Source organism: Microtus oregoni, unplaced genomic scaffold (genome assembly GCF_018167655.1).
Source record: "Microtus oregoni isolate MIOR12 unplaced genomic scaffold, Mior012 000025F_ref0000491, whole genome shotgun sequence".
Classification (NCBI taxonomy): domain Eukaryota; kingdom Metazoa; phylum Chordata; class Mammalia; order Rodentia; family Cricetidae; genus Microtus; species Microtus oregoni.
The window spans coordinates 24,024,302-24,049,822 of NW_024543084.1; the positions used below are offsets into that span (position 1 = coordinate 24,024,302).

The 25,521-nt window shown below is 49.2% G+C and overlaps 1 protein-coding gene across 4 annotated transcripts; it reads left to right on the top strand.

Moving 5' to 3' along the window:
- Positions 1-1,147: 1,147 nt before the first annotated feature.
- On the top strand, positions 1,148-15,428 carry LOC121463032 (myocyte-specific enhancer factor 2B). 4 transcript variants are annotated; one of them, XM_041675066.1, is made up of 9 exons: positions 1,148-1,198; positions 12,843-12,923; positions 13,230-13,433; positions 13,690-13,824; positions 14,122-14,251; positions 14,360-14,493; positions 14,619-14,706; positions 14,825-14,912; positions 15,074-15,428. In XM_041675066.1, the coding sequence occupies exons 2-9, from the start codon at positions 12,870-12,872 to the stop codon at positions 15,294-15,296; spliced, it is 1,056 nt and encodes a 351-aa protein (XP_041531000.1). In that variant the 5' UTR covers positions 1,148-1,198; positions 12,843-12,869; the 3' UTR covers positions 15,297-15,428. The 4 variants fall into 4 exon arrangements, with proteins under 4 accessions (XP_041531000.1, XP_041530999.1, XP_041531001.1 ...); XM_041675065.1 differs by having other exon boundaries at positions 1,155-1,234; XM_041675067.1 differs by having other exon boundaries at positions 1,155-1,234; positions 15,077-15,428.
- Positions 15,429-25,521: the final 10,093 nt, after the last annotated feature.

Below are 25,521 nucleotides of genomic sequence, written 5' to 3' on the forward strand. Positions count from 1 at the left end.
GGAGGGGTCCCATGTGGGAATTCTACCCCCTTGTCCCCAGCCAGCTTTGTTCCTGACCTCTGACCCTGTAATCCTTTTCCTTCGATGCTCTGCAAACACAGAGATGAACTGAGACAGGAGCATGATGGTAGAAGACCAGAAGAGGACAGGGTAAGGCCACAAAGTGACCAGGGTCCAGTAGAAGTCCGTGAGGACACTGCAGGAGGCACCACTGGGTAGGGCTACATACTTAGTGGTCCAGGTCCCCCATGAAGTGGTTCTGATTTTAGAAGGCCATGAGCCTTAAAGGCTGGCTTGGTCCATTGTCCAGTTTGCTAGCAGAATCAGGGCTGTAAGAAAAAAAAATTTTTTTGAGACGGGGTTTCTCTGTAGCTTTGGAGCCTGTCCTGGAACTCGCTCTGTTGAGGTGCATGGTCTGGGCTGGCAGTGGCAGAGTTCTGAACAAGGTCCAGATTAAGGTGAGGCTCAGCATGAGGTGTGTGCCACAGTGGGGACACCAGAGTCCACCATTCAAGTACTTGGGGTTGAATTCTGTCTGCACCATGCTTGGTGGTTTCAGCTGCTGCCCCAGCCCCGTTCTTCTCTTTCTTTTTTTAATAATTTATTTTTATTCTATATGCATTGATGTTTTGCCTGCATGTATGTCTGTGTGAGGGTGTCAGACTTTGGAGTTGTAGTTGTTAGCTGCTGTGTGGGTCTGGGAATTGAACTCCAGTCCTCTGGAAGAGCAGCCAGTGCTCTCAATTACCACTGAGTCATTCCTCCAAACCCATCTTTATTTTATTTTTGTTGGTGGTGTTTTGTTTTATTTTTTTTTTCCAGACAGGGTTTTTCTGTAGCCCTGACTGTCCTGGACCTTTCTCTGTAGACCAGGCTGACCTCGAACTCACAGAGATCCACCTGCCTCTACCTCCCAGCTACTGGGATGACAGGCATGCACCTCCAAGCCCTGCTTCTCTATACCTGGTTACTTTGGATCTCAGCATCTTCTCTGAGTTCAAGGGCTTAGGAGGCAGGACTCTCCCAAGCATCTGCCCCTCGCAAATGAAGGCACCACCTCCATCCAATCACCTCTTAGGGGCGGGACTGCGCGGGAAGGCACCCAGGGCCGGTGGGAGCAGAGCTCAGTGCCTGAGCAGCGGTAGACGCCTGGACTTGCAGGTGCGGCTGGCGCTGACTGTCTCCCGGGACTGCAGAGGTGTGCACGGCTCCGGGGCACGCGTGGGTGCAAAAGGTGGTGTGTGTGTGCATACGGTGTCTGACGGGAGTGGGGGGAGCGCTGGGTTTCAGGGATGTTTGCTGAGTAGGGTCTCGTTCTAGCCTAAGCTAGTCTGAAAGTTACTATATAGCACAGGCCAGCCTCAAACTCACAGCAGTCCTCCTGCCTCAGTCTCTAGAGTGCTGGGATCTTACTCTATAGTTTAGACTACTCTGGAATTCAATATATAGCACAGGCCAGCCTCAACACCCCCCCCCCCCCCCGCCTTAGTGCTGGGATCTCAAGTGTGTCCACACTCCATTGTTTGAGAGAGGGTCTCACTCTGTAGCCCAGGGTAGCCTAGAAGTCTATGTATCCATGCTTGGTGGTGCATGCCTTTAGTCCCAGTAAGGCAGAAACAGAGCTTTCCGCTTTCCGGGCCAGCCTGAAAGTGAGCCCTAAGCCAGACAAAGCTATGTAGTGAGACCTTGACAAAAAAAAAAAAAAAAAAGAAAGAAAAAGAAAAAAAACACCTTTGTAGCCCATCCTAACCTAGAACTCATGGCAATCTGGTTTTGTTCTCCCAAGTACCATGATCACTGATGTTTACCTAGTGGTGGCTGTGTTTGTGGTTTTCTTTGTGTGAGATAGAAGGAGGGTTGAGAAGTTGAGATAAGGTCTCTGTATGTAGCCTCAAGCTTTCATCAATCCTCCTACCTCAGTTTCCAAACTATGGGATCACAGGTGTGTCCCTACTTGAGGCTGTGTTTGAAAATTGGTGAGAGCTGCTGTGAAGTCATGTCACTGAGGGTGCACACCGCTTGACATCCATTGTGAAGTCATGTCACTGAGGGACCCCTCTGAAGGTGCACACCCCTTGACATCCATTGCGCATCTTTCCCTTCGGGCATGCACATGGGCACAGAAGACAAGATGAAGGGGTCACCCCTTGCCCCATGCCTGTGTCTTCCTTGGAAATGGCATTGGGAACAACTCACGGATGTCTGAGACAGTGTCCCTTTTACGGTCCTGACCTACCCCCTGCCTCTCAGTCTCCATCCAGAGAAGTAGATGCCAGTGAACCTGGCCCCTGCCTGGTCCCTGCCTGGCCCTAGCCCTAGATGCCAACAGAGGTCAGACACAGTCTAGGCCTCCACCTTGAAGTCCTTACTGTGGTCCTGTGGAATTAAGGACAGGAAATCTGGCTGTTGTTGTGAACAAACCCGGGTTCAAAAGAGCCCTCAGTGTGTCAGGATTGGAGAGAATGCTTGACTAGAACTCACCAGTGAGGATCTGGGGAGATAGCCTAAGAATGGGTGCAAGTTCCGTCCTAGGCACTGGAGGTGGGTGTGGGGGCACCTACTTCAATTTAGAAGGATCGGTGTTTCTGGTTTGCTTGCTAAGTTTGCAGGGACCTCTGCAAAGGCAGGCTTGCTTCTCCAAACTGGGTCTGTGTAGAGAGCTGTGTGGAACCGCACCTGATGGTGCTGGCTCCCTCCCTTCGCGATCCAGAAAGCAAGTGCTCTCTGTGATAATCAACTCCTAATATTGGCTAAGGCCTGACTCATCCTATTATCACAAAATGATTGTCAGCTGCTTGCATATGCGTGGACCTATGGGCAGTGTGCCACCTGGCAATCCGGGGTTGGTATCCCATGCCTACTTAAGGGCTGGGAGAGGTTTGCCCGGAGAGGGGAGAGAGAGAGAGAGAGAGAGAGAGAGAGAGAGAGAGAGAGAGAGAGAGAGAACAAGGTCCTGAATAAACTAATTGCAAGAAGAGCAGCTCCGGTGTTGCGTCTTCCTTGCTGGTGACAGGTCTGTCACTCACCTAGCTAAAGAGAGGAACAAAACTTATCCTGAAGGGGACGGAATTTTGAGATACTTAAGGCCAGGGGCCGACTGAAATCTGGTTTGGATTTTTCTCTTTTTACTGATTTAAAGATTCATTTTTTATTATTTAACTATTATGTATAGGGCATGGAGGGGGTACTGATGAGCTGAAGTTGTGAGCCACTTGCTATAGGTGATGGGAACCGAACTTGAGTCCTCTGCAAGAGCAGTGAGCACTCTGAGCCACTGAGCATCTTCCCAGCACCCTTTTGAGCCAGGGTGTCATGTTGTCCAGGCCAGCCTTGAACTCCTGATCCTCCTGCTTCCACCTCCTCGGTGTTGGGGTGACAGCGGCCTGCCCAGCTTATGATCTCGAAGGAGAGGATCCTAAGACCAGGTGGGGACACCCAGCCCCACTTTGGAGAAAGAAGGGGCTCAAGGCCACTCCCAGGCCCTTGAGGGAGCAGGAGCCATGGCTGGGGACTGAGTCTCTGCCACGCACCCTTGCTAAGGTCCTGCCCTTCTCTGAACTCTGTCTGCCTTTGTGACCATGGCAAGGCAAGTTGAGCCCAAACTTGATTTCCTGGGTTTTATTTTATTGGTTTTTTTGAGACAGGATTTCTCTGTGTAACTTCGACTTCCCTGGAACTCGCTCTTGTAGACCAGGCTGGTCTCGAACTCACAGAGATCCACCTGTCTCTGCCTCCCAAGTGCTGGGATTAAAGACGTGTGCCACCATCGCCACCTCGTTGGCTTCCTGGTTTGTTGTTGTTTGTTGAGACCGTTTCGAGGACCTCAGGCTAGCTCAAAGTTGCTATGTAGCTAAGAATGACCTTGAGCTCTTGATCCTTCTGCATCTCAGAGCTGGGGTGACAGGCATGTACCATACCTGGCATTGCCAGGAACATATGTATATGCCCCAACTTTCCCAGTCTGGAATCTGGATTTTGATCTGAATAACAATAGCAGGCCCGTTTCCCAGTTTGGACTGTGGAAGGCTCCCGCTTCAGCCCAAGCCTGCTCCATCTGGCCCTGAGGGGAAGCCCAGTTCCTCTGATTAGGAGGACCTATCTCTCAGTAGCTGGGCTTTTACTGTGAGGTGGGCCATGTGTGAATGGCTTGGGTAAACAGTAGGCACTCAATCATAGTAGATACTGTGAGCTATTTCCCAGCAGAAGGGCTGGGGGAGAAGCTGCTAATCCCTGACTCACCCTCTTTGGGTCTTAGTTTGCTCCAGGTCAAGGTGAGGAGCAAAAAGGGAACAAAGGTGGTGGTTGAGACCTGGTGTCCCCACAGTTGTGGGCTCAGGCTTGTCTCATCTTTCCCAGCCTGCAGCCCTGGTGGTCCAGGCCACACCTTGTTCTGCTGGGTGCTACCCAGGCTTCCTGCCCCCCCAAACCTCTCTCCCTACCACAGCCACTAAATCTGAGTATCGTGGATCAACATAACCCATCCCATAATGCTCTGTTCTCCACTGTCTGCAGCCCTCACTCACCCTGTCCAACGTGAGGGCTTGGGCTTTCCCCCAGGGCAGATGCTTGGTTAGGAGCCTTGGCCTCGGCCTCCCTCTGTAGGCCAGCCCTGTCCCTACAGATGGCGTCGTCCTAGCAGATGGCTTTCCTGGACCCTCTGTCACAGCCACTCTCACGGTCACTTGCCTCAGTTTCCCCATTTTTTTCTTCTTTTTTAGATAGGCTCTTCTGTGAACTTACTATGCAGCAGGAGCTAGCCTCCTGGTCCTCCTGCCTCCACCTCCCAGTTGCTGGATAACAGGTACAAGCCCCCAGACCAAGCTGGTGTTCCTGTTCCTTCCACACAGACCTCCCAGGCACAGATATGTATCTGTTGTTGACAGCAGGAGGGGAACCCAATGTGTGTCCACCCCTGGCCTGGGTGTCCCTGTCATTTCTGGGCACCTTGTCTTAGGTTTCCGGCTAGTATATTTTGGGGTTTTTGAAGCTGTGGGCAGAGTCCCTTCCGCCCACTGCTGACAGATGTGTTAATTTCCCAAGCAGGGAGACCTGGGCCTCTGGGGACCAATTCCCTGAGGGAAGACCTTTCTGTGGAATAAAGAGGGAAATATTGGGCTGTCCCTGCAGCCACTGTAGAGGCTCAAGGGACATGTTTGGGGCCCCCTGATATGGGGCAGTAGGATTTAGCTCAGAGCATGGTCTGTCCCTGTTCCTGGGGCAGTGCCCCTTACGAAGCGGGTGATCACACCTATGGACGCTCTCTTACTGTTGAGACAGTGTCTCACCAAACCTGGAACTTGCCATTTGGCAAGGCCGGTCAACCATCAAGTCTTCGGATCTGCCTGGCTTCCGTGTGGACTCTGGGGGTCAAATTCAGGTCCATATGCTCAAATGCGTTACCTTCCGAGTCTCCTCTGTCCCCTCTCTTCTCCAATCCCCGTCTCTCTCTGGTAAAATTGATTTTTATTTTATGTGTAGGGGCTTTTGTTTTTCATTCTTGTTATTGTTGCTGTGGTTTTGAGACAGGGTCTCACTATGTAGCCTTGGCTGACCTGGAATTCACCATGTAGACCAGGCTGGCGTTGAACTCAGAGATCCTCCTGCACCTGACTCACAGTGCTAGGAAGAAGGGTGTGTGACCAAGTGTGGCTTGTTTTGTTTTAATATAGGGTCGCACATAGCCCAGGCTGGCCTTGAACATCTCAGTGCTGGGATTACAGGTGTTTACCACCATGCCTATTTCCGTGGGGTGGTGGGGGTGGCATGCAGGCTTCACGTGTGCTGAGGAAACTCCCAACAGCATGAGGATGTCTTACAGACAGGGCCATCTGTGATTCAGGCTTGTGCTCTGTTCTATGAGGTTCTTAAAAGGAGACTAAGGACAAGAAATGGAACCAGCACCACAGGGCTTCCCTAGCACGCAGGCGTCAACATATCTTCAGCCCCAAAAGAAGAAAGCAACATGTTATCCTTGACCCAGCTCTGGGCAGCCAGCAGCCAGGATTGGTCCCACTGAACTCACTGTCTGTACCCCTCACCTTGAGCAGTTCAGAGGTTCCCAAGAGAGACACCAGAAGGACCCATGGACACAGGGACCTGGGGACCTTCCTAGAATACTGGAAATGAGATTTACACACACACACACACACACACACACACACACATCTCTCAACACCTCAGGCTGAGTGAGCACCCACAGCAGAAGGGAAGCTGGAACTGGGCTGGAGCCTCTAGGGATGCATGCATGTCACAGGGGCCAGCATGGATTTCGAAGTCTGCATATGCCAGGGGCAGGTGAAAGTTTAGGGGTCTCTCTGTGTGTCTGAGGGGACTGGCTGTATCTGTGGCAGTCTGGATGGCGGGAGGCTACGTGCATCTGAGGATTGACACTTCTCGGAGATTCCAAAGCAGGTCTCATGTTGGGGTTAAGTTTGGAGAGCTGTGTGGATTTAGGGATATCTCTTGTCTTTGTTTTGTGAGATGGTATTGCACTGTATCCCAGGCTAGCCAGGAACTCATTGTTTAGCTAGGTTGGCTTCAGACTGAAAGCTGTCCTCCTGCCTCACCACCTGAGCTCCAGGGTAATAGTGTCACACTAGGCCAGATCCTTTGATGGCTTTTGTAGGCAGGGATGCCCGAGTGTTTTGGGGATCTATTGTTACATCCCCATGGTCCGAGGTATCTCCAAGTGAAGGTAGAGTCTTTCCCCATTCTGGCCATCTTAAGGTTTCTCCAGCTCTCCCAGCGGCCCACGTGGCCTGAGACTACTTGGAATACTTACACTGATCTGTCCCCTACCCAGAGAAAGAACTAGGCAGCCAGGCACCCCCGGGAGGTCCAGATTGACCCAGTTTTGGTGGTAAAGCTGCGGCTACTGAGGGGTTACTGATCACACACACACCTGCTCAACCCGAAGTTGCTGTGATCTAGGCCCCGCCTCTAGCCCTTCAGGTCCCGCCCAGTGCGAAGGGGCGTGTCGCCGGCTGCAGCTGTGGGGAGATGGGCAGCTGGGGTCGCTGTGAGCGCCTCTGGGGGGCCCCCAGGAGAGGGCGGGGAGGGGTCCCGGTTTTCCAGGGGGCGCTTCCTGTCGTCGTAATGAGGAGTCCTGGGAGCAGGTGATGAAACCGCTGCCCGGGTTGCGTGAGGCCGCGTGTCCCGCGGGCCTGGCTCCCACCTGCCTCTCACTTCTGCTTTCTCAGCTCGCGCAGGGCTGTGGGTCCCTGTGCAGCCCGGTGGCCCATCGCGGGGGAACAAGTCGGAGGCTGGATGTGGCCTGGCATTCAATATCCCGAGGTCCACATTTGACTTCTGGGAAGGAAAGACAAATTGAAGCCCTCGGGCTGGAAGGAGAGGTGTTTTTAACCTGTTTTCCTCTACGGGTGCGGGGGAAACCGAGGCCTCATTTGGGTAAGAGACTAGAGGTTACTGGAAGGTGGGATCCCTCCTAATCACCCTCATTTCCATCACCTAGGGACCCAGAGGCCACACTGAGCTAGGGAGGTGATAGTTTGTGGTTCATAAGACCATCAAGAGAGTTTGTTGATTGACTTTCTAACCACAAATCCTATCAGACAAAAGGCGTGCGTGTGTGTGTGTGTGTGTGTGTGAGAGAGAGAGAGAGAGAGAAAGAGAGAGAGAGAGAGAGAGAATGTTTTATTTTAATAAAAAATTACTTTCATAACCAGGTGTGGTGGTGCACCCCTTTAATCTCAGCATGAAGGAGACAAAGGCAGGCAGAGTTCAGCCAGCCTGGTCTATGTAATGAGTTCTGAGAGAATCAGGGCTACATTTTGAGACCCTGCCTTTAAAACAAAAATTTAACAGTCATTAATGTGTGTGTGTGTGCGTGCATGCCACAACCAGTGTGTGGGGTTCAGACGACAGCCTCCAGGAGTGGGTCCTGTGCTCACACTCAGCTCCTCGGGTTCAGCACAGAGTGTTTTGCCTCCTCCCTCCTCTGGGTCTTTGCACTGGCTTCACTGAACGCAATCCTCCTGCCTGACATAGACTTTGTGATTTCCCCAGCAATCACCCGCTCAGAGCTCAGGCCTGAGAGTCTGGCTCTTGGCCCACCCAGGCTTGTGTGTCACCCACATAGCAGCCCCCAGTGTCCCCATCAGTTCTACTCAGCACCACTGCAGACCCTCCTCTGACTGCATGGGGCTTTTCCTCCAGGACCTGGCCCCACTCTGCCCTTCTGATCCTCTGCTCTCTCACTTGCAGTGTTGAACGCAGTTGAATACTCCCGTCCTGGCTGGACATCACTGGGAAGTACTTGGGTGTGGAAGCCACCTCCCCAGTTCTCAATGTCCTCCTTATGCCTGACATATTCATACTGGGCTGCTCCCTCCTCCCCACATTCCGATCACCCCAGCATCTGGAGCAGAGGCCCTGGGGTCGGCCTGTGGCTGGGTAATTTGCATGGAAGTACAAATAGATCTGCCCAGCCTCCACCTCCACACTCCTCTCGCCTGTCACACCTGGGCACAGGGTCTGCAGCCCGTGCTGAGTGAGTGGAGATTTGCATTCTCTCGTGTATTTCTGGGTGTCCGATGGGGAAGCGTCTAAGAGGAAGTGAGCAGGAAGCTGGGGGGGGGGAAATGTCTCATGTGTGAAGGTCAGAGGTCAGTATTGGGTATCTCGGTCATTCTGCCTCACGCATCCCTGGCCATCTAAACTCTCTGCCTCCCAAGGCTACAATTAAAGGCCTGGCTCCACCTTATTTGAGACAAGGTCATTGACTAAGCCTGGAGTTCAGCGATTCAGCCTGACTGACTGGCCAGGAAGCCCCACCTCCCCAGGGCAGATGACTTTTTATGTGGATGCTGGAATTTCAACTCATGCCCAGGCAGAGCCCTGGCCTCCCATCCACCCCCTAGCTGCTTACACCCTGACCCCAACCTGCTCCCTTGAGAGTTTGAGTGTCAGCCCAGTGTTCTGGAGCCCGAGACGGGGATCAGGAGTTGAAGCCAACCTAGACCCTGTCTCAAAAACTAAAAATGAATACATAGCTAGGAGTGGTGGCTGTGCCTTAGCACCAGCGCTGGGGAGGCAGAGACACGGGGGTCTCTCTGAGTTCGAGGCCATTCTGATCTACATAGTAAATTCTAGGCCAGCCAGGGCTATATAATGAGACCCTGTCTTAAAACTAAATGAATTAGCTGGGTATAGTGGCGCACACCTTTAATCCCACCACTCAGAAGGCAGAGGCAAGTGGATCTCTGTAAGTTGCCAGCCTGGTCTACACAGTGAGTTGCAGGACAGCCTGGGCTGTGAGATCCTGTCTCAAGGAATGAAAATAAAAAGCCTGTTTCTCCACAACTTTCTCTGTGCCCTCAGTGACAGACCGAAGTCATCTGTGTGCTGGAGGCAGAGGCTCCCCAGCCCTGCTCCAGGCTCCAGCCCCTTTCCAGCCTCGGGGCCCTTGCCTCTTCTGGTCTCTTCTGCCAGGAACTTACTTCCTCAAGTCTCTGCTCAAAGAGAGCCCCTGCATCCCTTCTCTGACTGACTGACTGGCCAGGAAGCCCCACCTCCCCAGGGCAGATGACTTTTTATGTGGATGCTGGAATTTCAACTCATGACCACCCTTGTTTTCCCCTCACCAATGTCCCTTCCTCACAGTTCAAGGACACAGAGAGCTGCCCTCAGGTCTTCTAGGACCCAGGGACTCAGGTCCAAGCCTGGCCTGGCCCTCATTTGCCCTGGACTGGGGCATTTCCGGAGTCATTTTGGCCAGGGGAACCTCTGGTCCAGTGCCCCCCTTCATCCTCCAGGGACCTGCCTGGGTTCTGACCACACATCCCAGCCCTGGGAAAGGCATGACTCCAGCAAAGGGTAAAATTAGCGAGGGGTTAAATTTAGTAAGAGAATCTGGAGCGGGGCCTGCTCTTCCTGGATCTGTTCCTTGGACTTGACTTGGAAACCCAGCTCAGAGAGGGTGGAGGCTAGCCCACAGCATCTCACATATACCAGCTGAAGTATTCCACACCACTGGATACAGGACTCCCAGGAAGATGGGAGCCACAGCCAGACCAATTGGGTTGGGGACAAGAGAGTAGCCCTAGCCAGCTCACTGGATCCAGACTTCTTTTTCTTTTTATGGGAGGGAAACAGGGTTTTATGTAGCCCAGGCTAACCTCAGATTCACTTAGCCTTCGATTCATTTAGCTAATACTCTTCCCCCACTTCCTCAGTGCCAAGATGACAGGTGTGTGCCACCACACCTGTTTTGTGTTTGTTTGTTTTTTGTTTTAAGACAGAGTCCCACCATGTAGGTCTTGTAGGTCTGACTGACTGGGAACTCCAAAGCTCAAGAAGTCCCCTGCTTCTGTCTCTGGAGTGTTAGCAGCCCAGGCTGGCCTCACCCTCCCAAGTGCTAGGATCACAGGTGTGAGCCACCATCTGAAGCCCCCAGCTCTCGTGTTCTGAGCTCATCACCAGCCTAGAGTGGCACTGGGCGTGGGCTGTCTATCTGGACACCTGTTGCCCACCCACCTCTCCAGACAGCAGGTGGGGACTGTGGGGGACAGATGCAGGCCTCTGTGACTCTGAGGTGACCACGCCCCAGAGTCTGCAGAAAGGACTGTCTTCAAGGGAGTAAGGGCCCTGTGTCTATCTTGTCCTCCCTGTGGGCAACAGATACCTTTGTGTCATGAAAGGACTCTAGAGCTACCTGATCCCTAACACAGTGGCCTTCTCTTGCTACAATGTGAGTTTGAGGCCAGCCTGGGCTACAGAGACTTTGTCTCTTAAAAATTTTTTAAAAAGAGAGAGAGAAAAAAAAACCAAAAAGCTCAGATCATCTGAGAAGGGTCAGCTACTTCTCTGTCTCAAAGGCATGTGTCCCAGGCCCAGCCTTCAGCCTCCCTGGCCTGGGTCTCTGGGAGCCCAGGCTTGTATGTAGGATGTAGTGCCCTGGGCCGGTGGGAACCCTAGCCCTCTTCTCTTTCCTCTTTGTGGATGTGCATTTGGAGATCAGAGGCTGATGTGGGATGCCATGATTTACTGCTTTCAGTGTGTGTGTGTGTGTGTATTGTACATATGTATGTATATGCACATGTGTGTGCATATTTGCATGTGCGTATATGTGCATGTCTGTGTATGCATATGTGTGTGCATTGTGTATGTGTGCATGTGTGTGCACTTGTGCAAAGGATACTGGGTGTCCTGCTCTATCACTTCCCACATTATTCTTTTCAGACAGGGTCTTTCACTGAACCTGAATCTAGGCTCACAACCACTGAGCCCCAGTGCTCCTCCTGTGCCTCTATTCTCATCACTGGGGTTAGACATGAGCACCTAGATTTTACGTGGGTCCTGAGATTCAAATTCATGTCATCATTCTCGTGAAGGCAGAGCTCTAACCCCTGGAATCTTCTCCCTAGATCACACTTCATGGTTTTGAGACGTTGTCCTTCACTAACCCCAGGGCTGGTTCCTCAGTTAGGCTCTGCTGTGGTGCTGGGTGTTGTAGTCAGGCCCTCACGCTCCTGAGACAGTCCCACAATGAAGCCCAGACTAGTCTAGAGTTCCTCGACTTCAGCAAGCCTCCTGCCTCAGCCTCTGAGTGCCGGCATCCTCAGTGTACCGTCCTTGCCCAGCTCAGAAACTTTATCTTGTTTTCTTTATTTGAAGTAAGTTCTCACTACAGCCCAGACTAGTCTGGAACTGCTGGAGGCCAGGGAGACCCAGGATCTCTACTATGGAGGCCAGGGACTTCCCAAGTCCCCATGTTGACCCTTTAGTGGAGTTCCCAGTCTGCCAGGGGTGACTTTTTCTCAAGTCCATGCAGTAAAAAACACAGCAGAGCGTTTTCCTGAGGGGATGTGGTGACCACACCTGTTCCACTGGCACCCTGGAGGCTGAGACAGGAGGATTTTTTTCTACTTAGCAAAACCATGTCTCAGAACACTCTCCTTCCATGTCCCATAGTGAAAATGTGGGGAGCCCCCAGGCCCAGACGGTGTGTGACCCATGTATGGAGAGATCTAGAACAGGATCCCAGAGCCAGGAAGCAGAGGGAATGGGGGGTAGGGGTGGGGGCAGCTGCAGCCTGATGACCATGGAATGTTCTGAAATTAGACCGAGGTAGTGGTTAAACACTATGGAAAACACACTAAATGCCATTTAACTGTGCACATTAAACTAGTGAATTGTATGCAGAATTCACTAAATTAAGGAAAGAAAAGAGCTGGGTGTGGCACATGCCTTTAAGCCCAGTGCTCTGGAGGCAGAGACAGGTCGATCTCTGTGAGTTTGAGGCCAGCAACATTGCAAGAACAGCCAGAGCTACATGTAGAGATCCTGTCTCAACAAAACAAAACAAACAAACAAAAAAGAGGGTGAATAAGGTGGCTCAGCTGGCAAAGACATCTGCTGTCTACCCAAGTGCCTGAGTTCCATCTGCAGAACTAGACCAATGTGGTGGGCAGAGAGGGCCTGTCTCCAGGCCCCCCACCCCACATACGTGCATATGAGCACACAGCAGTGGGGAAACAACCTCCATTTTTGTGTCCACTGTCCAGAGGGCATCCTAGTGACCCTCTCCATTTGAGTAAGTGATATACTGTGGACGGTCCTTTGGATGACCTCCATCTCGAGGAGGAGCTGAGGCTGGTCTGGATCCCAGCTTCCTCCTGTTTCAGCTTCCTAGGTGGAGGGATGTGGAAGTGCATGGATCTCCACAGTGCATTGCATTTACTGAAGCCCAGCAGGGGCTGTCTGGGTGACCTGGCCCGCCTTCCTTCTCCTTGTCATCACTGGGGTTCAGAGACTTGAAGTGGGCAGGGCAGAGGCTGCCACTGTTGGCCTCGTTCCAGCCATTCCTTCCTGCGCTCTTTCAGAAGAGTCACTCAGCTCATCCAGGCACGATGGGAAGGAAAAAAATCCAGATCTCACGCATTCTAGACCAAAGGAACAGGCAGGTGAGTCCCAGACTGCATCACCATTGGGGGAGGTGGCATTCGGGGCAGGGGCACAGCCAGGCTAAACAAATGGTCTTGCAGAGAAGTCTGAGTCCTGAGGCCCTTTTGGGGAGACTGAGACAGAAACCGTGGGTTCTGCTTCCCCGGGCCCAATCTTCTCAGAAGACACCTGGACACTTGGGGAGTTGTAAACACGCAGAGAAGTTTCCCAAGCTCGGATGGAAACTAGAGCAGAGAAGCTCGCTCTGCAGTTCCCTCCTTTAACGCCCCCACCCCACCACACCCCATTTCGCCTCTGTGGTGCAGGTGACATTCACCAAACGCAAGTTCGGGCTGATGAAGAAGGCTTACGAGCTGAGCGTGCTGTGTGACTGCGACATCGCACTGATCATCTTCAACAGCGCGCAGCGCCTCTTCCAGTACGCGAGCAGCGACATGGACCGGGTGCTGCTCAAATACACCGAGTACAGCGAGCCGCATGAGAGCCGCACCAATGCGGATATCCTGCAGGTACCTGAAGCTACCTGAAAGGCCCCGGGAGCATCCCAGCCATGCTACATGACCTCGGTAGCTTCTAAGCTACTCCGTGGGGACTTGAACATCGGGGGACTTACTGTGAATTTAGTTTCTGGGTCTCCCAGCAGCAGGCCATGTCTATCGTGTATCCCTCCAGCAGACTAGCCCGAGAAGGTCTCCTCTCTCAGGTACCCTAGAACCAAGTCGGGTAAGATCGGAGGGCCCACCCCGCCATCTGCTGTTCCCACAGACCTTGAGGAGGAGGGGCGTGAGCCTGGATGGGCCTGAGCTGGAGGTGGAGGAGGGGTCAGACGGGCCTGGAGAGAAGCTGCTGAGGACGCTGGGGGATCACAGAGGCTCGGCTTCGCCCCTGCCTCGGATCTATGTAAGAGAACTTTCCCTGTTCCTTCTAATCTCTCCGACCTCCAAACACACTTCCAATACAGAGTGTGATCTCGTCCTGAGGGGCTGAGCAATCGTCTCTGCGGGATACGCATTAAGACCCAGGCTTTGAAAGACAACAAAAAGAGTTGAAAGAGTTCAACAAATCAGACACCCCATGATCGGTAGAGAGAGGCCTGGACTCCGAACCAGGCTGATGGAGCCCACTCGGAAACCCCAGTCTTGTATCTAGGTCTAAATCTCCAGACAGACCCTCATTCTCCCACATCTCTGTCCGCAGCCAGTGGCCCCTGCGATGTCGGTCTCAGAGCTGTCCTACCGGGTCCCACTCGCCCCACCCGGCTGCGACCCCAGCGGGTTGGGGGAGGACCCGTCTGTCCACAGCCTCCCGCCCCTCTTTCGACCCCCGGGTGAGCATTAGAAGCAGCCAGAATGGGGAGAGTGGAAGGGCACGAGGATCCTGGCTCTGGTCTCGCTGGTGACACTACCATCCCTCTCTCCCTGGGTCTTCCCCCCAGGCCTGGGACACCCCATCTTCTCTCCGAGCCACCTTGCCGGCAAGACACCGCCACCCCTGTACCTGGCAACTGATGGGCGGAGGCCAGATCTGCCCGCGGGCCTGATGGGGGCCCGAGGGGGACTGGGCATCTCGGTGAGGAGGGGGGGATGGGAGAAGACGGAGGAGGAGGAGAAGAATGGAAAGTAGAGGGAAAGAGGAAGGGAGGAGGCAGGTGATCACACCCCGGCCTCAGTTTTCTCTCCTTGCATTCCCGGCAGAGGAGCCTGTACAGCGGCCTGCAGAGCTCCGCCGCCGCCCCGGGCCCCGCTTTGGGTAGCTTTGCCTTCCTGCCAACAAATTCCGCAGGTGTGCCCACCCCGTCCGACCTGCCTGCCCGTTAGAGTCCCTCGCCCCAGCCCTGAGTCCCAGCGTGGGGAGGGCCGGGTTCTGACAGGAGCCCCGCTCAGCCAGCCTCTCCCGGCAGATTGCAGCCCCGGAGACACCGCTTCGCTCCCCCTGCAGTCCTCTCCCTGGCCCTCGACGAGGGACGCGGTGGACCCAGCCCGGCCGGGGTGAGTTGGGTGCCCCTTGGCGGTCGGGAGACTTGCCTGGATTGGGTTGTGGGTGGACTGCGAGATTTAGAGGGGACTCACAGAGCTCCACGGCGGGTAAGCTTTCTCATCTACCTTGTAAGATCTCTCACCTTCCTGCCTCCCTTGTTTCCCCTCTCCAGCAGCTCCCGCAGCATGTGTGAGGAGGGTCCCCCCAGCCGAGTGGCCTCCCCTCAAACGCCCCCGATCAGCATTAAGTCCGAGCGGCTGTCCCCTGCCACTGGGGCCTCTAGCGACTTCCCCAGGCCCTACCCCTACCCCCTGCTCCTCACCAGGCCCCTAGCGGAGCCACTTCGGCCTGCGGCCTCCTTGAGTCGCTTGACCCCTGACGGCTGGCCGCGGTAGCCTCCACGGACATCCCGCAGTCTCCGGTTCCCTGCACAGCCAGGAGGGCGAGGGCACGCGATGCCCCTCACTCGTGAGGCCCCTGTTCCTTCCTGGGGCCGCTGCATCAATAAAGCCCACGGCTCCGGGAGGGTGCTGGGAAGCCCCCCTCCCCCAGCCTCCCGAGCATGAGGTATCCATACCCAGTCTCTCCTTTAAGTCCACAATGGTTTGGGGGCGCACGTCGTAAAAACGGATTCCAAGAGGAAAAAGGCCAGGTGGAGGGTGGGGATGTGACCGGAAAAGGAGCCACAGGGGACGCCACTAAGAGCAAGCCAGAAGGCCTGAGCTGCTCTTGGAGGTGTGAGTCTGAAATGAGCTCACAGTCGTGTCGCCAGGGTTGCTGAGAGCGGGTTGACTCTGGTGACCAGGAGTTCTAGGTGAGCCTGGGACAAGAAAGTCACTGCTTTAAAAAAGTAAACAGGAGATCACCCTAAAATGGCTCAGGGGGTAAAGACACTTCCCGATCTTGTCGACCTGAGTTTCTATTGGTGGAAGGAAAGAACTAACTGCCTGCAAGTTGTCCATTGACCGCCACGGGCATACACAAGGACTCACAAGATGAACGAATAAATGTATAAATGGGGAGAGGGAGGAAAAAAGATTCAAAGGGCCGGCAAGAGAGCCTACTGTGCAAGCATTAGAATCTGAGTTCGAATCTCCAGCACCCATATAAAAAAGCCGGATGTGGCCTGGGTGCCAGCAAGGTGGCGATAGAATCGCTGGGGCTTAGTGGCAGAGGATGGAGAGAGACAGAGTCAGACTCACGATTCCCCGCCCCTTCTCTGGCCTTCTTGGCTGTGTTGGCACCATCCCACAAGAAGACAGACATAAAATATGCAAAAACAAGTGGGGAAAGCAGTGGGAGTTGGGAAGGCGGGGCTCTGGCTCTGCACCCTTCCTCCTTCATGTGTGTCTAGGCTGAAGAGTTGGCCCAGAGGGCACGATGATGGTTATGGGTCCTGCAACTAGAGTCCAGCCCCCAGCTCGGCCTGCACACGCCACTAATCCCAGCTCTGGCAGAGACTCACTGACTGTTAATCTAGCCTGGAGAACTCAGCCCTAGTTCAGGCAGAGGCCCTGCCTCAAGGGGACATCTAACTTTCTCATGGCTTTTTCAAGGGGACTGGCAAGTATACCCTGGAGCTCACACGTACCCTTATGAGTATTATACACGACTTTCAGTTTCTAAAGGGGAGAGTCCCCCTAAGGCAGTGGAGATGGCTCAGCCAGTGGGTAAAGGTGCTTGGCACTCAGAGTTCAGTCCCCAGAGGAAACTCACGGGGTGGAAAAAGCAAACTGACTCCACAGTTGTCCTCCAGGTGCAACCCTGCCACGCCTCCTTCCCCAGAACATAAGTCAGTGTTCTCAACACTGGCAACTCCTTTGGGGGACAAAGGACCCTTTCAAAGGGGTCACCAGAGATCATCAATCAGAAAACACGGATATTTACATTACGACTCATACAGTAGAAAAATTGCAGTTATGAAGTAGCAACAAAAGTCATTTTATGGTGGGGTCACCATAACATGAGAAACTGTTTTAAGGGTGCATTAGGAAGGTTGAGAACGGCTGACAGAAGTCAACGTGGAAGCAAGCTTTTAAAAATGGGCTCCTAGGCTCAGCTCTCCCCTCCCACCCGAGCAACCACCGTGCACCGGTGACATGGTGTCCTGGTGCAGGAAAGAGAAGGAAGGGTTGCTCCAGCCTTGGGTAGGGTCTTCCGCACCCTCTGTGACCTTCTACTCTGCCCTTCCTGGCTATGTCCTTCCCCAACTTAGTGCCTGGGATATCACTGGGGCCGGAGGCAGGAGGCTGGCTAACTGCCCTGCCTCACTCAGGTCCAGACACAGAACTGATGGGCGCTGGCCGCACATGAGCAGGGTTGGGAAGTCCAGAGGGACCCGGGCAGGCCACTGGGTTCTAGAAAGGTTCTCAGCTTCCACAGTCTAGACCTTGAGTTGGGAGGGGATAGGGAGGTTTTAAGAAGTAAACAGGCCTGAGAGGCTGGGAGTGGTGCCCTCAGCCTCTCAGGCCTGAATTAGGGCAGTTAGCCAGCCCCTACCTCCGGCCCCAGTGATATCTTCATAAATAATGACAGGCTCACACACTGAGACCACACAGGCATCTTTTCTATGGGCATGTACCCCCTAGTCGTGTCCAGGATTTCACACTCAAGAAGCCCTCTCTCCAAGCCCCAAGAGAAATGCTATAGGGTCCCAAGGTCTGCACTGAATTCTGTATCAAGTTATGTCTGAAGCTGAGGTTGCTGTACATGATGGGTTTTGTTTGTGAAACAACCAGGGACCCCGCCCCCCCCCCCCCCCCAGCTCTCACTGGTCTCAAATCACAACCCTCAGGCTTCAGCCACCTAAGTGCTGGGTTACAGGTATGCGATACCACACCACCTTGTGAATCCAGCATATTCCAACATTTTCTATTACATGAACCAAGATTTTCCCTTTGTTGTTTGAGCCTTTAGGAATTTTAAGGTTTATTTTATATTAAGATTTATTTTAGCCTGTCGGTTGTGGCACATGCCTTTAATCCTAGAACTCGGGAGGCAGAGGCAGGCAGATCTCTGTGAGTTCGAGGCCAGACTGGTCTACAAGAGTGAGTCCCAGGACAGGCACCAAAAACTACAGAGAAATTCTGTTTCGAAAATCAAAAAAAAAAAAAAAGTTGTTTTTTTTGTTTTTTGTTTTTTGTTTTTTTTTTTTTTTTGTGAGCCAGAGTCTCACAATGTTTCTCTTACTGGCCTGGATATCATTATGAAGACCATGCTAGCTTCAAACTCACAAAAATAGGCCTGCTCTGTCTTGCTAGTGCAGGAATTAGGGATGTGAGCCACAAACCCAGGCAGCACCTCCTATAAACAATTATTATCTGGTATTGTATCTGTGTGCAAGGACATAATGTATATGTGGGTGGTGTAGAGGTCAGAGGTCACCTTTGTAGCATGAATAATAAAAACCCAGAAACAGATATTGGGGTTCAAGCTGAAGATCAGAAAAGTAGAACAAGCCAGCCACTAGAAAAGTCTTACATCTCCCAAGGCTGAGCGATGGCAGATTGAGCTCAGAGCCTTTGTCTCCTCTGGTTTTATATTCCCTCTAGTGCTGGGATTAAAGGTGTGAGCCATCACTACTTAGGTCTGTTTCTGTATTGATCTCATGTAGCCCAGAACGGCCTTGAACTCACAGAGATCCATCTGCATCTGTCTCCCAAATCCTGGGATTAAAGATGTGTGCCTGGCCTCTGGTGGCTTAGTTTTTCTGATCTTCAGCAAAGTTTTATTTATTAAAAAAAAAACCACTATATTTCTCCATTTTGTCTAAAAATTTAAAAGGGCTATAACTAATATAAGAAAAACTATATACAATAAGTAAGTAACTATATACAATATATAAAGGCAATAAGTACATCAACAATGTACTTACATTGGACAAATTCAGAGAAAATACTCCGTATCTATCCTATCTTGGTGAGTCCAAAGTTTTGAACCTAATTTACTTTCTATCATAACTTGCATTACCATCCAAAACTATCTTTTGTTATCTCTCAAACTTAAATACTTTGCATTTCTTTAGTGAATTACTTTTAAGACTCTTGCAAAGAAGGGAAACTATAACCATCTAGTCTTCCTCTCTCTCGAGACCTGAGAAGGAAACAATACTAGCTGAATAAGCAGGAAGTGCAAACAATGGATTTTGAAAATGTGAGAAATAACAAAGAGCCGGCTGCCTGGACAGCCACCCAAGTTCCTCTGCAGCACTGGGGCAGCCATCTTCAAGCTACATGGCCTAGAATATCTGACAGACTATGTAGCAGGGTTTTCTAAGGACTGTCGCGCCTTGTCTGGGCAAGGTTTGACAGTCACTCTCTTTTGTGTCCTGCTTGTCCCATTAGGACAGCATACAGTCAGCAGTTGAGGCAAGGGCACTTTCTTACCCAGTGCCTTAGTTTTGCCAAAAAGAAAGCAAAGTCAAGGTCTCTGAAGTAGATTGGTGATGAACGGACCTGATGCAGGAGGTCCTTCTGACTATGTGTTGCGTTCATTGGTTGAATAAAGAATCTGCCTTGGCCTTTTGATAGGGCAGAAGAACTTAGATAGGTGGAGTAGACTGAACTGAATGCTGGGAAGAAGGCAGTGTGGCAGACGCCATTGTTCTCCTGCCCGAGATGGACACTGGTTAGACTCATGCTGGTAAGCCACAGTCAAGTGGCGATATACATTAATGGAGATAGATTAAACTAATATGTGAGAGTTAGCCAATAAGAGGCTATAAATAATGGGCCAGGCAGTGATTTAATTAATACAATTTCTGTGTGATTATTTCGGGTGTAAGCTAGCTGGGTGGGAAGAACAAAAGGACCTGCTCCTCCTGTTACAACGGACCAAGTGATGAACGAACACTTAAAAGAAATCCCACACTCGCTCAGAAATGAGAAACAAATAGTTATTTATTTAGGGGTAAACTCACTAATCAGAATTCTCTGCTTGAATGGTAGACATAGATCAAATCCAGCAATCCAACAATCAGAACGAGCAGCCAGCAAAAAGGAGTGAAAAAAGGGCCAGACACAGCCTCTGCATCCACGTATATAGTGTAAGAGGCCACACCCCAGCAGGCGGGTAACCACTGGCTGCAAGCCTTCCTACAGCACCTCCTCCTTTTTTAAATAAGAGACTTCTAAGCCTAATACAAAATTATATACAATAAGAACAAATATCCTATCCTAACTAGCTTAAGTCTTTTATAATAAATAACTTGGCCAAGTCATGAGAGGAAAGTAACTACAATTATCTAGTCTTCAACCCCATTAAAGATCCGAGAAGGGAAATAATATTACTTGAGTAAGCAGGAAGTGCAATCAAGCAACTTCCAAAATGTGCAACAAATGACAGAGACAACTGGCTCCCTGGGCAATCACCCAAAGTCTCATTTGCAATGTTGAAGCAAACAACTTTGGCTAAGCCGGGCGGTGGTGGCACACGCCTTTAATCCCAGCACTCGGGAGGCAGAGGCAAGTGGATCTCTGTGAGTTCGAGACCAGCCTGGTCTACAAGAGCTAGTTCCAGGACAGGCTCCAAAACCACAGAGAAACCCTGTCTCGAAAAAACCAAAAAAAAAAAAAAAAAAAACAAAAAAAACAAAAAAAACAAAAAAAACAAAACAAAAAAAAAAAACTTTGGCTAAGGCCTAGAGTAACTGACATAACATTTTCTTTTCTTTCTTTTTTTTTTTTCTTTTTTGTTTTTCCGAGACAGAGTTTCTCTGTGGCTTTGGTTCCTGTCCTGGAACTAGCTCTGTAGACCACGCTGGTCTCGAACTCACAGAGATCCACCTGCCTCTGCCTCCCAAGTGCTGGGATTAAAGGCGTGGGCCACCACCGTCCTGCCTGACAGACTATTTTCAAAGGCAAGAAATTTTTCAAAACCGTCTTACCCTGTCTTGGCAAGATTTGACAGTTCTGCTTATCCATTTCTGGATACCATGTACCTTGTCAGCGGTTGGGGCATGGGCATTTCATTGCGCAAAGGCCAGTTTTGCCAAGAAAAAAACAAGCTCCGAGTGGAGTGTCTTTAGTGTTCAACATTCTCTCGGGAATATATCAGTGCTGCCAGGAGCAATTGTGTTTCACTTCAACAGAACCCGAAGTTACTTAAAGGCCATTTTCTACAGCTCTTTGAAGTGGTTAAAGATTACCTATCTACGCAGAATATAATTTCTATTTCTATGCATCTAAAGAACCTGATTAGTCTAACTATAAGTATGACAAATATAGATGACTATTGGTCTATAATTCTTAATACCTATCTAACTTAAAGACTAAGACAATAAACAACTGTGCAATAAATGAGGACAATGACCTCCAAATGTAAACAATGTATAAGTATCTTGATCAGAGGTAGAAATGTACATTGCAATATAATAAATTTTTATCAATATATAAAAATGTTTTGAGCAGAGGTAGAAGCATGCATGCATACAATATTCAATATAATTTAACTTTGTATCAATATACAAGAATCTATACCAATGTAATTGCCTATAAATAATAACTCACAAGTATTCACCCTATCACTCACTATTATTATTAGTGTGAGTAAACTCATACCAATGTAGAATCCCATCCAATTTTTCCCTTTTTTCCCCAAAAGATCCCTGAACTTATAAAATTCCCCCCAACCTCCAACTGTATACCAATTATAATCAACCCCTAAATGATGCCCCTAATCCTGAGGACAAACATTGTTGGGAGAGGGGACATCATCTTCTAGAATTAATTCCAGTTGTCATGGGGGCAATGTGCTTTCTATGGGATCCTGTGAAAGAAAAATGACGGTTAAGTTCCAAGATTCATGTCTGGTATAATTGCAAATAGTCTCTGAGTATTTGGTGGAGGTCTGGCCAGAACACTGTAAAAATGTGCACCATTTCAGCTAACCTAGTTGGAACCATCTTGAGCAGCTGGTACCCAAAACAGGTCTTGTAATAGTGCTATCAGCATCATGACATCATGTCAACCAGGTGGAGTTGTTGTGGGGCCTCATCTTCTTCCTGGAAACTTCAAAGATTATTGCAGGAAAATTCATTGTTCATTGTAGAAAACTTAAGCATTATTTATATAGATATATACAGACATATATATTCAATGAAAGGTACGATAAAGACAAAGTAGATATGAGGAAAAGTAAATTTTTTCTGAATTATTTTTTCTTTCTGTTCCATATCATGGCTCCTGACATGAGACAGAAACTCTGGGTTATTCTTTTAACAACATGTTTGGATTTAAAGAAGGACAGAGCTGTTGTCCAACTCCAAAACCAGCTCTATATATTCATAAATATATATACATATACATAAATGTACATTTTTAAAGATTCGTGCCTGTGAATCATATTGGATTTTCTTGATGATCCCTATTGGGTGGTTATTTTTCCATCTGTCAGTATTCAAACATCCAGGGTCTCTGGAATTTTTCAAAGATGAGTGTTTTCCTGAGGGGATGAGAACAGAACCCTGCCCCCATTCTATATGTTTTTCTTACCACCTGTATGATTATCATCATTGTGGATGAGCTGCCATGTCTCCTTTCCAAGAGGTTTCTCCTCTTCAAACTGAACTTTTATTAATTTTGATGGTATCTACAATTTTTCTTCTCCTGTGGAAACAAGAGCAAAACCCCTTCCCCAACGTAGCACATCTCCTGGCTTCCATTGTGAGGTCAGCACATCCTTGAAATAAACTGGTTGATTTAATTCAGCAGACTTTTCTATTATCCAGTGTCTCTCTGCTGCTGTTGTCCCTTTCTCATTAGTGTTAAGAAAATTCAAATTTAATAAAGCATTATGTAATATATTTCTGGGGGCATTTTCCACCCCTTTCTGTTTGTTTAACATATCCTTTATAGTTTGATTTGATCTTTCTATAACTGCTTGAGCTGTAGGGTTGTGTGGTGATGTGGGAGTGTCATATATCAATCTGTTGATTTCATTGGTTAAGTAATAAACAAACTGCTTGGGCTCATAGCTTAGAACATAGGTGGGTGGAGTAAACAGAACAAAATGCTGGGAGGAAGAGGAAGTGAGCTCAGACTCAACAGCTCTGCTCTCGGGAGCAGACACCTCAGCAGAGACACCATGCTCCCCGCTCCCGGGAAGATGCAGGCAATGAAGCTCCGACCCAGGATGGACCCCAGGATGGACGTAGGCTAGAATCTTCCCCGTAAGACCGGTGCTACATAGATGATTAGAAATGGGCTAGTCCAGGTGCGAGAGTTAGCCGAGAAGAGGCTAGATAGAAATGGGCCAAGCAGTGTTTAAATGAATACAGTTTGTGTGTTGTTATTTCAGGGCATAAGTTAGCCAGTGGCGGGAGCTGGGTGGCAGAATGCAGCCCCACAGCTCCTACTACAGTGTGGTATATAAGCAAAAAACCATTTCATTTTCCTAGAGACATATGCTGTGCCATTATCTGTCTTTATTTGTGCAGGTATACCCATGATGGCCATAACTTCTAATAAATTTGTGATTACTGAATCAGCCTTTTCTGAGCTTAAAGCAGTTGCCCACTGAAAACCTGAATAAGTGTCAATGGTGTGGTGTACATATTTTAATTTTCTAAATTCTGCAAAATGAAACACATCCATATGCCAGATTCCATTCGGTTACTGTTTCCTCATTCATGCAGAAGACTGTGATCTGTGAGTCTACCCCTAAATAAATAACCCTTTAATATACGCAATTCTGAGCTAGTGTGGGATTTCTTTTTAGTGTCCTTCAAAACAACATGACTATTTAATCTAAACTAACCTATAAAACTAATAAGTACTGCCAGGCGATGGTGGCACACACCTTTAATCCCAGCACTTGGGAGGTATTTATCATCTGTTTATTCATCATATCCTTTAGAGTTCAATTTCATCTTTCTATAACTGCCTGCCCTGTAGGATTGTGTGGGATATCTGTAATATGCTTTATATTATAATAAGCAAAAACCTGTTTTATTTTCTTAGAGACATATGCTGGAGCATTGTCTGACTTTATTTGTAGAGGTATACCCCGGATGTCCTTAACATCTAGTAAATGTAAATGTGTGATTACCAAATCAGCTTTTCCAAGCTCAAAGCAGTTGCTCATTGAAAATCTGAATATATATCAATGATGTGGGGTACATGGTTTAGTTTTTCAAATTCTGCAAAATAGAACACATCCATCTGCTAGATTTCATTCTTTTGGGTACTCTTTGGGTTATTTCTGGTAGGTAGCGGTGTTTGGTTGTATAAAGTACAAATAGAACATTTACTTATATTTTCCTTGGCTTGTAGCTACATGATGGAAAAGTCTTTTTTTTTTTTTTTTGTTTTTTTCGAGACAGGGTTTCTCTGTGGCTTTGGAGCCTGTCCTGGAACTAGCTCTGTAGACCAGGCTGGTCTCGAACTCACAGAGATCCGCCTACCTCTGCCTCCCGAGTGCTGGGATTAAAGGCATGCGCCACCACCGCCCGGCTGAAAAGTCTTTTTTTTTAAACCTTTGCTATTTTTTTTTTTTCAAAACAGAGTTTCTCTGTGTAACAGCTCTGGCTGTCTTGGAACTCACTTTGTAGACCAGGATGGCCTCAAACTCACAGAGATCCACCTGCCTTTGCCCCTTGAGTGCTGGGATTAAAGATGTGTGCCACTACTGCCCAGCAAACCTTTGCTATTGACATAATTGTTTATGAAATTCTGAGGCCTTCAGCACATTTCCAATCAATAACTAATTGATTTCTGCATTACCTTGTGTTAGAGGACCTGGGATCAGATATGTGTTATATATGGGATGAAGCCTATTCCTGATTATATCGTGTAGCTGAATGAATCACAAAGTCAATTCTGAACCATCTGGTGTAAATTTGGTGGTTTTACTATGTAAAATGACTCTTCCTGTATATTGTAAATTGCTATGTTGAGAGGTTCTTTAAAATCCTTTAATAGCACAAGAATAACAGATAATACTCACTTTTGGACAGAATCATAAGGGCTTTGATCTACTTTATTTAATTTTCTGATTTGTAACCTGCCTTTACTGAGTTACTTGCGTAAGCAGAGAATGTAGGGGCTCCAGTTATTGGTGTGTCCCACACAATGTGAGGAAGGCTCCAGCTAGTTCTCTTTATAAATTGAATTATCTTGCTTTTGGAATAGCTGTTGCTATCCCCCAAAATTACTAAAAGCTCTTTGCTAGGGTTCACTTTCTTCCCATTTCTTCACTCTGTCAATTTTACCATTATTAAAGTGTATTATAATTTCTGCTGGGTCTGTTTCTGCTAATTGAAAAAGTCTCAATTTTTCCTTTTATAATTAACTCAGAGACTTTTTCCACATAAGTTTTTTTTTTTAATTTTTTTTTACTCAGTTTATGTGTGCTGTGAGAGTTTCTTCTGCTCCTTCAGCCAATAGCCTTTAAGATACCAGCCCTCTTGGGTGTGGTCTCTTTTGCTCAGTCTCTTGCTTCCAGCTCCTGCTTCTGGCTGTTGGACACTGTTACTGTTTGCTCAGAAAGCTGTTGTCTAGGACAGTGATCTGTAAGTTTTCCTCTTAAATAAATAACCCTTTTATTATTCATAGTTGTGAACTGGTGTGGGATTGTTTTGTGACTTATGCCTTTCTCTGGCACCCAACAATGTTTGGTTTTATA

What these genes read in the sequence shown, in the direction of transcription:
- LOC121463032 (XM_041675066.1), top strand. Translation starts at nt 12,870, where the DNA reads ATGGGAAGGAAAAAAATCCAGATCTCACGCATTCTAGACCAAAGGAAC. An exon ending in CGCCCCTGCCTCGGATCTAT is followed by an intron (nt 13,825 to 14,121) that starts GTAAGAGAACTT and finishes CTCTGTCCGCAG; the next exon opens with CCAGTGGCCCCTGCGATGTC. An exon ending in GTGGACCCAGCCCGGCCGGG is followed by an intron (nt 14,913 to 15,073) that starts GTGAGTTGGGTG and finishes TCCCCTCTCCAG; the next exon opens with CAGCTCCCGCAGCATGTGTG.